This window comes from Pristiophorus japonicus, chromosome 8, assembly GCF_044704955.1.
Source record: "Pristiophorus japonicus isolate sPriJap1 chromosome 8, sPriJap1.hap1, whole genome shotgun sequence".
NCBI classification, from domain to species: Eukaryota; Metazoa; Chordata; class Chondrichthyes; family Pristiophoridae; genus Pristiophorus; species Pristiophorus japonicus.
The window spans coordinates 226,041,720-226,053,958 of NC_091984.1; the positions used below are offsets into that span (position 1 = coordinate 226,041,720).

The window sequence follows — 12,239 nt, forward strand, 5'->3', positions numbered from 1 at the left end:
GCTTAGGGCCCAGGCAGCTGAAGGCACGGCCACCGATGGTTGAGTGATTATAATCAGGGATGCTCAAGAGGGCAGAATTAGAGGAGCATGGACATCTTGGGGGGTTGTGGGGCTGGAGGAGATTACAGAGATGGAGAGGGGTGAGGCCATGGAGGGATTTGAAAACATGGATGAGAATTTTGAAATCGAGGCGTTGCTTAACCGGGAGCCGATGTAGGTCAGCGAGCACAGGGGGTGATGGGTGATAGAGGCATCATCCTCCTGACTGCCCTGTTTGGTGCAGAGTATTAGAAGTCCTGCCCATCGCTCCTGCCTGCTGTCAATCAACAGGCACGGTCCTCATAGTCGTGCTGCAAACAGGTATCTTACACGCATCTCGAAACTGCTCGTGCAAAAGAACATTGGAAGATTGTGTGATTTCTGCTTCAATATTCTACCTCTGACTAATTTGGGTAATGTTTCATCTGTTCTGAACAGATACACCCATAAATCATTTCATTTTAACGTTGCAGTGGTAATTTGGTGAAGTGCATTCGGTAATATTTACATTTTAATTCTGCATGTTCATTTTTTTTCAGGGTGCTTTAGATTGAGATTGCATGTATTTTAGAAAATGGCAGGAAGGTGACCCTTTTTCTTCAGAAAGACCCGGGGTGGGGCGCGGGGGAATTCGGGGCGGTATCCCGGGCGGAGCGGTACATTTTGCACCGGCAAATGGTTTGCGTCTGCCGCCGCAAAATTCATCAGCTGGGCCCGGAGTTTGGAGCAGGGCGCTAAGGGAGGAGTTGCACACCTCTTTTAGAGCGCTAGGCCAGCCGAGCAAGCAAAAATCCCGAACTAAACAGGCAGCCTCGGAGCGGCATAACGAAGGCATCGGGGGGGGAAAAAAACGCTGAAAAAAACCCCACCAACAACATTCCCAATACATAGCTCACACCGCCACAATATAAATCGCAAACAAAAAACCACCACACTTACCTGAGGTGGACATTACTTACCTCACTGCGGCCGCTAAAGTTCGGAACGCCCGCTTTCTCAGGCGGTCCCAGCAGGGGGCGCTACGCAGCGCTACGGATCGGGCGTGATCCAGAAATCGAGCCGGTGTCGCAATCAGGGGCATTGCACATCGGCTCGCCTCTTCCGGGCGGTAATGCGCCACACCCCATCGATATCGGCCCCGAAAACCCTGGCGGGGCGCTGGAAGCTGGCTGGAAGTGCTTACCGCCACCATTGGCACCCCTCCCGGGCGCTAACAAGGGCGGCAGAAGACCGAAAATCGAGCCCAAAGTATTTATCTTATCAGTAGGGATTTTCTTCCGAGGAATTTAAAACTCCAAATTGATGGGCCCAGGTGTGTGGGTTGCGGGTTTGTGGATGGCTCTTTTCTTTTCTTGCAATCTGCTTAATTCAGTCAGGATGAGTGTCTGGGTTTCTGTGCTCGGTTTTCTTACGGGCAGTGGTACACGAAATATGATTGGGTGGCTAGGTGTGCCACTTGTTTGTGGGTTGCTCCTGGGATTCAGCGCTCCTCCCTCTCAATAGAACAGTATGGCACAGAAGGAGGCCATTCGGCCCATCGGGTCTGTGCGAGTCTTTCGAAGAGCCATCCTGTTAGTCCCCCTCCCCCGCACGTTCCCCATATCCCTGCAGTTTTTTTCTCCTTCAAGTATTTATCCAATTCCCTTTTGAAGGCTACGATTGAATCTGTGTCCACCGCCCTATCAGGCAGTGAATCCAAAATCCTAACCACTCGTTGTGTAAAAAAGTTTTTCCTCACGTCGCCTCTGTTGCTTTTGCCAATCACCTTAAATCTGTGTCCTCTGGTTACCGACCCTTCAGCCATAGGAAAGAGTTTCTTCTTATTTACTCCATCTAAACCCTTCATGACTTAAAACACCTCTATCAAATCTCCTCTTGGCCTGCTCGGCTCTAAGGAGAACAACCCCAATTTCTCTAGTCTTTCCACGCAACTGTAATCGCTCATTCCTGGAACCATTCTAGTAAATGTCTTGTGTTCCCTCTCCAAAGCCTTCACATCCATCCTAAGGTATGGCGCCCAGAATCCTTCTCTTATTCTCCAGGCCTTTAAGGAATGGGTCATCGAGTATCCACAGAGAAGTTAAAGGTTCACAGCTGGCAACTCCTCACCGAGGAGGATTGAAACTAACACTTTGGCATACTTCTGAGAGCTGCTTCCAAGCAAGTCCGTTCTTGGGATTGCGGCCTTTGGTGCCAAGTTCACGAGCAACACTGCTTCATGGTGTGAGGTGCTGCAATAGGGAGCTGAGGTTAGTCCAGTTGACTCAAGGACTTGGGTGGTTTATTTGCTGTTCCCTACAACATCCTCATCATAGGCGGTCCCTCAAAACGAGGATGACTTGCTTCCACGCCAAAAGGGATGAGTTCACAGGTGTTTCAGTGAAGGACCTAATATTTCAGATCCCGAATTACATCCTGAAGGGTGTAAAATGCCTGTGCGTGGATTATTTTAACGTGGGGTGGCCCTTGCACATCAGCCACCACGTCGGCTTGACAGAGCTAGTTCTTGGTCTCGTGGCAAGGATTGACCAAGACGACTGGAGACCAGTTCTGCTGCACGGGCCAAGTGTGCACACATATCGCAGTGTGGGCTGGCCCGTGCTGCCCCCGGGATCTCGCCTCTTCTGGGCCCTGAACTTGCACCTCTCCTGGGCCCTGATCATGTCGCTCCACGATCACTCGCCGCTCCTGCGTCCCAACCTCACCACTCCCTACAACAAGTGGCCCATTAGTACTGTAAGTCAAAGGTTCTCTACCAACCTGCCCCTGCCACACACTACTGCTCCCCAGTTATCAAGATCCATGATGGGACCTTGGACAATGTGGACCACTTTCCATACTTTGGGAGCCTACTGTCAACAAGGACAGACATCAATGACGAAGTCCAACACCGCCTTCAGTGCGCCAGTGCAGCCTTCGGCCGCCTGAGGAAGAGAGTGTTTGCAGACCAGGATCTCAAACCCGGCACCAAGCTCACGGTCTACAGAGCAATATTGCTCCTACATGCCTCAGAGAGATGGACAATGTACAGTAGGCACTTCAAAGCACTGGAGAAGTATCACCAACATTGCCTCCGCAAAATCCTGCAAATCCATTGGCAGGATAGGGGCACCATCAGCGTTCTCTCTCAGGCCAGCATCTCAGCATGGAAGCATTGACCACACTCGACCAGCTTTGATGGGTGGGCCACATTGTCTGCATGCCCGACACGCGACTCCCGAAACAAGCGCTCTACTCCGGGCTCTGACACAGCAGGCGAGTCCCAGGAGGGCAGAGAAAGCGCTTCAAGGACACCCTCAAATCCTCTTTGAAAAAGTGCAACATCCCCACCGACTCCTGGGAATCCCTGGCCCAAGGCCGCTCAAAGTGGAGGAGAAGCATCCGAGAAGGCACTGAACACTTTGAGTCTCATCGCTGGGAGCACGCGGAAGCCAAGTATAAAGAGCGGAAGGAGCGTATGACAAATCAAGCCCCCCACCCACCCGCCCCTCCAACCACTGTCTGCCCCACCTGTCCCACATTGGTCTCATCAGTCACCTTAGAACCCATGTTAGTGTGGTTAGTGCAAGTCATCCTCGACTCCGGGGGCTGCCTAAGAAGAAGAAAATTTAAATAACTACACCATACGCTGAATCGAAATGTGAATGAATGCCATGCTCTGTGCCAGCTTGGAGATCTCATATTCTGTCACTGCATTACTGCTCATCATGCAGAGTGCCTTTTATTGAAGATATTGTTACTTTATATTTGCAATTAGAATATTTTTGCCTGTTCATTTTCCTTCCCTGCTTTACTAAAAGCACTGACTCTTTTCCCAAGGGGTGCTGCTTATCCACTGGTACCTGGCTCAGAGACATGGACCAGGTACAGTAGACACCTCAAATCGCTGGAGAGATACCACCAACGACGTTTCCGCAAGATCCTGCAAATACCCTAGGAGGACAAACGCACCAAGGTTAGCGTCCTCGACCAGGCCGGCATCCCCAGCATCGAAGCACTGACCAGACACGAGCAGCTCCATTGGACGGGTCACAATGTTCGCATGCCTGACACGAGACTCCCAAAGCAAGCGCTCTACTCGGAACTCTTCCATGGCAAGCAAGCCCCAGGTGGGCAGAGGAAACGTTTCAAGGACACCCTCAATGCCTCCTTGAGGAAATGCAACATCCCCACCGACACCTGGGAGTCCCTGGCCAAAGACCACCCTAAGTGGAGGAAGTGCATCCGGGAGGACGCTGAGCTCCTCGAGTCTCATCGCCGAGAGCATGCAGAAATCAAGCGCAGGCAGCGGCAGACGTGTGCGGCAAACCTGTCCCGCCCACCCTTTCCCTCAACGACTGTCTGTCCCACCTGTGACAGAGACTAACTCCTGTATTGGACGGTTCAGTCACCTAAGAACACTGTTAGAGTGGAAGCAAGTCTTCCTTGATTTTGAGGAACTGTCTATGATGATGATGACCTCACCCGAGTGCCCATACCGAGTGTCAATATGCCGCATGCTCAGAGGGACATTACAGCCAATCCTGCTCATCACCTCACCCAATGCCTACACACACATTTTCCATTGGAAGTCTCTGCATTACAATTGAGAACAAGAACCCTAGCTAATTTGGATATGGATATGGTAATGTAATGGTCACGGCCCTGGACTAGCAATGCTGAAGACCTGAGTTCCAGTCCCACAGTGACATTTTTTCCAATCAATCTGCTCATTTGCGGGCAAGCACCAGGATAAAGTTAAGATGAAATTTCAGATTGTTGGAAAAAAAACCTCAACTGCTTCACTAATGAGAAAAGAATTAAGGGCAAGAATTTCCAAACAATCAGTCAGCGCCGGATTGCCGCCCAAAATAGCGCTAAGATTCTCAAATTATCAGTGGCAATAAATTCCATTTTAAAAAAAGAGAAAAATCTGGCCTGCGAGAAAAGATGGCCTTTCCGCCCCGATTCTCAGCAAGAAAATGGAATCTTGGGCCAATTAGACGGTTCTGAAAGAAAATGGCCGATAATGACTAAAATTTACACCCAGGCTGCAGGTTGGGCTGAGGAGGAGGAAAATATTTTTTCAAAAAACGTGAAGTAAAAAATCAGAAAAACATTCACAGGACCCTTTTCACTTGAATCGCTGCAAGAGAATGTTTAAATTATTAGTAAAAACCCATTAACTTACCTTTTTTTGCAGGGCTACTCACCTACCGCCCAACACTACTGCTCTCGTGGGCGTTTTTTTCTATTTTCAACCCAGTGATTCATTCTCTGAAACAAAGCTATTACAGAAGCTCTCGCAATGGCTTGGTGGGTGGCTGCAGCTTCTGGTTTGGTATTCAGCAGCACAGGAAGTTCCCAGCGTCATTCCCTGACCTTCACCAGGGCAGTCGTGGCAATGCTCGGCACGGTGTCTGTGCCACTGGGGTGGGGAAGGATTGCTATCCAGTGATTCTTGCTCAAACGTCCGTGTGTGGTCGAGGACAGGATGGGACCTGGATCCGAGCAGCCCCCCTGCCCCCGTTCCCCCCCCCAGGCCCACAACACCCAACCCGTTGTGGAGGACAGGACCGGACCTAGCTCTGAGCACCATTCCCCCGCCCCCACCTCACCCCGCCTCCCATTCCCATGTTCGGGTAACCTATGGACACGCCCTGTCAAGGTTCAGTCATGAAGAGAGCGATGTCTGTCTGTGGATTCATAGAGCAACCAGACAAGGTGCCCTTTGGGAAAGACAGGGAGCAGCAGGCCCTTTGAGTACAAAGATGCTGTGGCCCAGAGTGCTGCTGGTGAATTACCGGCCTTACTTTCCAGGCAATCATAAGAACATAAGAGATAGGATTCATTACCTCCGAGATCAGTGTCACATTCCGATTATCTTTCAACGAGCTCAAACATCCGACATCAGACTATCTTCCCTTTGCAGTAAGGGTACAGAAGAGGCATCCTGCGATTTGATGTGTTTATCAAAGTCTTAAGAGTCGCAATGAAAATTCTGACAAAATGATTTTCATCTTCTTTAATCCTTTTGTTCAGCTGAGTCTCACTGACAGGGTGAAGCTCTTCGATTTCAACAACCCAATCTCAAAAATAATTTTGCTTCACGACTTAAAAGGTACGCGTGGAGCTGCTTCCTAAGGTGCAGGAGTCGGGGTTTAATTTTAATTTGAACACTCGTCAAGTCTACACAATGTACGGGGAAGCAAGACCCAACCTGTTGGGTGAACATGATATGCAGGGGGATTAATCGATTTCCTGTGGCATTTCTCACAGCCAATACTCAAGAAGCACGACACCATCCAGCACAAAGCAGCCCGTTTGATGGACAGCCCATCCACCACCTTCAACATTCACTTTCTCCACCTCCGTGGCTGCAGTGTGTACCGGCCACAAGATGCACTGCAGCAACTCGCCAAGGCTTCTTCGGCAGCACCTCCCAAACCTGCGACCTCCACCACCTAGAAGGACAAGGGCAGCAGGCGTATGGGAACACCACCACCTCCACGTTCCCCTCCCAGTCACACACCATCCTGACTTGGAAATATATCGGCCATTCCTTCCTCGTCACTGGGACTCCTGGAACTCCAACCCCCTTCCCCCCCCAGCAGCACCTTCACCACACGGACTGCAGCGGTTCATGAAGGGGACTCATCACCACCTTCTCGAGGGCAGTTAGGGATGGGCAATAAATGCTGGCCTTGCCAGCAACGCCCACATCCTAGGAAATAATTTTTTTAAAGTGTAACGATCCAAGAAGTAGGATTAGTGACAAGGGAGAATTGGACCAGGGTTCATAGATATAAGATTTTTAATGAGATGTTTCTCTGCAGTGCAGGCTGAGGAGCTGAGGGATGCAAAGCTGAGGCTATGCATTGGCAGCATTGGCAGGAGGGTGCACACAACATAGGGAGTTTCCATTATATATGTGGCTGTGAAGTTCAGTTTTGCCTCCTGTCATCACCAGTGAATTCCAAATCATAACAACCCGCTGTGTAAAATAAATTCTCCTCATCTCCCTCTCTGACTCTTAAGATGATTACCTTTATTCTGTGTCTACTGGACAATAACGATTGTTATTTATTCATTCATGGGATGTGGGCGTCATTGGCAAGGCTGGCATTTATTGCCCATCCTTAATTGCCCTTGAGAAGGTGGTGGTGAGCCGCCTTCTTGAACCGCTGCAGTCCGTGTGGTGAAGGTGCTCCCACAGTGCTGTTAGGGAGGGAGTTCCAGGATTGTGACCCAGTGACGATGAAGGAACGGCCGATATATTTCCAAGTCGGGATGCTGTGTGACTTGGAGGGGACCGTGGAGGTGGTGGTGTTCCCATGCGTCTGCTGCCCTTGTCTTTCTGGGTGGTAGAGGTTGCGGGTTTGGGAGGTGCTGCCTCAGAAGCCTTGGCGAGTTGCTGCAGTGCATCTTGTAGATGGTGCACACTGCAGCCACGGTGCGCCGGTGGTGGAGGGAGTGAGTGTTGAAGGTGGTGGATGGGGGGCCATTTAAGAAGCCTCTATTGTAATTGACACTAATTGAACAAGCTTGTCCAAGGGTGGAGACTGTCAGAATTAGAAGTAGGAGGTGCCGTATGAATGGGCGCAGGACAAGACCTCGGCATAGATCTGATTGCTTCAGAACAGAACCAGACATAAGGTGTCATGAAGGTCCCTGTTACATTGCCATAATGTAATAGTGTAGTGTTTGTCTCCTGGGAGATTAACCTGACTTGAGTCAATTGGAAATAAATAGATGCTATTTTTTTTTTTTACAATTGCACATATACCTTTCTTTTGACTGAGAAGCCTAGATGAAGACCACAGCCTATATTGCAGGACCACCACCCAGTTGGGAAGAGGAGGATTTGAGGGTACAATATTATAGGGAAAATATTATGAAAGAAAAGTGCCCAAAATGCTGGAAATACATAGCAGGCTTGTCAGGGGAAACTATTTTCACTGGTCAGTGACTAGAGGATACACATTTAAGGCCTCGACCAAAGGGATATGTTCGGAGATTTTTTTTTACACAGCAGTTTCTTGGGACTTCGAATGCCTGGCCAGAAACGGGAGTGGGGGGCGGGCAGAATCTTTAGCTTTTAAAACGGAATGGATAAATAGGTGATTTTTTTAAAAAGGAAATGGTGAAAGATCAGGGGAGTGGGATTGTGGATAGCTCGTCAGAGAGCCAGCATGGGCTTGAGGAGCTGAATGGCCTCCTTCTGCGCTGTGATTCTGCTTAACTGTGCCTTTGATCTTTACCTTCCGCCCCTCCTTGCTTCAGTCCGTTCCATCAAAGGGATCCCGTGCCAGCCCATTTCCAGTTCTAACAATCAGCCCCAAGCTGACGTATAAACCCATCCTTTCTCCTTATTAGATGCCCTGCTCTGCATTTCCGACATTCAACAATTGTTTGATTTTTTTCTTTCGCTAATCTTCATTTTTTTTTAAGTTTCTGTGCTCTGTTCAGTGTTGGGAATGACTTTTATAGTGCTGGGAATTTATATTTTCTTTCAGTGTTTGTCTTGGAAATCTTGGTCAGGGATTGGCAGGCTCTCGCGTAGTCGTTTAAAAAGTAAATAAAGGTCCCATGTTCACATATTAAAGAGAATTGCAGCCGGCGCTTAATACTGTCTGAGGCAGGAGTGCGCAATTTAGAGGCAATCCCTTATTCCAGCGATCATATTTTAGGTTGTATTTAGGGATCCTTTTTTTTATGGAGAATATCTGGGGCTGGATTTGGGCTTTTAGGATTTTGGGGCAGTAATGGCGGCTGGGCGGTAACGTTTGCGCCCGGCAACAGTTTGCGCCTCAGTCAGCAATATTGGGCAGCTGGGCCCTGAGTGTGAGCGGGGTGCTAAGAGAGGCTTTGCACACCGCTCTTAGGGCACTAGGCCGGCTAAGCTTGCGAAAATCCCGAGCTAAACAGCCGGCCCGGGAGCACGCTAAGAGAGTCCTGGGGAAGAAAAAAAAAACCTGAAAAAACCCCCACCAAAAACATTCCCCCAAAATACCTCACACCTTCACAACATAAATTGCAAAAAAAATAAAATAAACCCAATCACACTTACCTGAGGTGGGCATTACCGACCTCACTGCAGCCGCTACAGGTCGGAGCGCCCGCTTTCACAGGCGCTCCCAGCAGGGGGCGCTATGGGTTGGGCGGGTGGCATAAATCAAGCCGGTGTCACAACCAGGGGCGTTAACACGACCAGAGGCTCGCCTCTTCCGGGCGGTAATGCCAAGACCGACCCCGAAAACCCTGGCGGGGCGCAGGAAGCTGGCCACACGCCCGGACGTGCTCACTGCCACCATCGCGGCAAACATCCACAGCGCTTAACTCCCTCTGATTTGTTCCTATCCCCACACACAAGCATTCAGAAATAATGAATGATCTCTCTACGTCAGAGTGAATACTCTGCTAGATCTTGGCCCGGTGCTTTATCGTTCTTTAGTTCCAGACAGGCCCCTGCCAAGACAAGTTGAAAGTGGGTTCTGATCAAAAGTAAACGCAATTGACTGTAGTTCCCTGTCTTTCTTTCTTTTCCCACTTAAAGCAGTGACAACCAATCAACCGTTGGATCGTTTCTGAGTGGCGAGCTTAGCGTGGGGACGAGGTCACGGCAGGGATTGTCGACGGGCCGATCGACCACGTCGGGAGGCAGTGTGGCCGGCAGTCTGTCCAGGGCATCGACAGCTGACAGCACCAGTCTTCACCGCTCGAGGTAGGTGCCGTTTCAGTCTCCTTTGGCCCGTGACCCCCACACTGCTCTGAGGGGTCAATCGCGTGGGAAAATGTTGGAGTCCATTATTAAAGAAGCAGGAGCAGGACATTTGGAAAAACAAAATTCGGTCAGGCAGAGCCAGCATGGATTTATGAAAGGGGAAATCATGTTTGACAAATTTGCTGGAATTCTTTGAGGATGTAACGAACAGGGTGGATAAAGGGGAACCAGTGGATGTGATGTAGTTGGACTTCCAGAGGCATTTGACAACCTGCCACACAAAAGTAAAAGTTCACGGGGCTAGGGGTAATATTTTAGCATGGATAGAGGATTGGCTAACTAACAGAAAACAGAGAGTCAGAATAAATGATTCATTCTCAGGTTGGCAATCAGTAACTAGTGGGGTGCCGCAGAGATCAGTGCTGGGACCCCAACTATTTACAATTTATATCAATAACTTGGAAGAAGGGACTAAGTGTAATGTAGCCAAGTTTGCTGACGATACAAAGATGGGAGGAAAAGAAATGTGTGAGGAGGACACAAAAAATCTGCAAAGGGAAAGGGACATAGACAGGCTAAGTGAGTGGGCAAAAATTTGGCAGATGGAGTATAATGTTGGAAAGTGTGAGATTATGCACTTTGACAGAAAAAAAATCAAAGAGCAAGTTATTATTTAAATGGAGAAAGATTGCAAAGTGCTGCAGTACAATGGGACCTGGGGGTACTTGTGCATGAAACACAAAAGGATAGTATGCAGGTACAGCAAGTGATCAGGAAGGCCAATGGATTCTTGGCCTTTTTTGCAAAGGGGATGGAGTATAAAAGCAGGGAAGTCTTGCTACAGTTATACAGGGTATTATTGAGGCCACACCTGGAATATTGCATACAGTTTTGGTTTCCATATTTAAGAAAGGATATACTTGCTTTGGAGGCAATTCAGAGAAGGTTCATTAGGTTGATTCCAGAGATGAGGGGGTTGACTTATGAGGAAAGGTTGAGTAGGTTGGGCCTCTACTCATTGGAATTCAGAAGAATGAGAGGCGATCTTATCGAAACGTATAAGATTATGAGGGGGCTTGACAAGGTGGATGCAGAGAGGATGATTCCACTGATAGGGGAGACTAGAACTAGAGGGCATGATCTTAGAATAAGGGGTTGCCCATTTAAAACAGAGATGAGGAGGAATTTCTTCTCTGAGGGTTGTAAATCTGTGGAATTCGCTGCCTCGGAGAGCTGTGGAAGCTGGGACATTGAATAAATTTAAGACAGAAATAGACAGTTTCTTAACCGATAAGGGGTTATGGGGAGCGGACAGGGAAGTGGAGCTGAGTCCATGATCGGATCAGCCATGATCGTATTAAATGGCGGAGCAGGCTCGAGAGGCCGTCTGGCCTAATCCTGCTCATATTTCTTATGTTCTTATGCTTCAGTAACTGGTGCCCATTGCTGCATTCAACATCGAAATTTCCTGTTGGAATTGGGCTCTACACATCTGTGAGATGAAATCAATAACTTCCAAACAGGCACAGCTGGAAATGCTGGCAAAGTTTTTAAAAAGCACCGTTGATTTGTTAGATCTGCATCATGGTGTTGCTGCTACACAGAATGATTTGTTGAACCAATAAAGCTCTCTTAATGGAGTAGAAATTGGACCTTGTTTAACACATTTTACGGCTGCCTATGAGGAGAGATTGAGAAGACTGGGCCTATATTCCCGAGCATTTAGAGCAATGAGGTAATCTCATTGAAACATATAACATTCTGAAAGGGTCTTCAAGGGGTAGATGCTGAGGTTGTTTCCCCCGGCTGGGGAAACCAGAACCAGGGGTCACTGTCTCCGAATAAGGGGTCAGCCATTTAGGACTGAGATGAGGAGAAATTTCTTCACTCAGAGGATGGTGAATCTTTGGAATTCTCTACCCCATAGGGCTGCGGAGACTCAGTCTTTGAGTATATTCAAGACAGAGATCGGTAGATTTTTAGATACTAAGAGAATCAAGGGATATGGAGGTAAGGGCGGGAAAATAGATTTGAGGTAGAAGATCAGCCACGGCGGAGCAGGCTCGAAGGGCCGAATGGCCTACTCCTGCTCTTATTTCTTGTGTTTTTATGCAACAAGAGCCAATTTTGTGAACTAGCAGCCTGTGCCCAATGGGTGCCTGATAGACATCTGACCCAGCTTTGGGTTGGAGGATTTTTCAGACATCACTAGTGGTTGCCAGAAACAGTCGTTACTCCCCTTACAGGTGGCTATGTGTGGCCTAACGACTCTTATAGGCCCCCTCACCGATATTTGGTACTGTAGCGTGGATTAGGAATTGGGCGTGCTCCGCTCGGGGTGCTTAAGTGGTTGCTGGGTGACCTCTACCGAAAAAGTGATTTCCCCCCCAAAAAAATCATTGTTATAGAGCCAGGAGGAGCAGGAATGTTCCCCTGAGGCCACAGTCATCATCATACGCAGTCCCTCGGAGTCAAGAATGACTTGCTTCCACACTAA

The 12,239-nt window shown here is 48.8% G+C and overlaps 1 protein-coding gene across 7 annotated transcripts in view; it reads left to right on the top strand.

The window, feature by feature from the left end:
- LOC139269044 (unconventional myosin-XVIIIb-like) overlaps positions 1 to 12,239 on the top strand; it is a 452,517-nt gene that overhangs the window by 419,979 nt on the left and 20,299 nt on the right. For all 7 annotated transcript variants that reach the window (XM_070888021.1, XM_070888023.1, XM_070888024.1 and 4 more), the window contains one exon: positions 9,575 to 9,742. In XM_070888021.1, the coding sequence (XP_070744122.1) occupies positions 9,575 to 9,742 (168 nt within the window). The remainder of the gene's footprint in view (positions 1 to 9,574; positions 9,743 to 12,239) is intronic.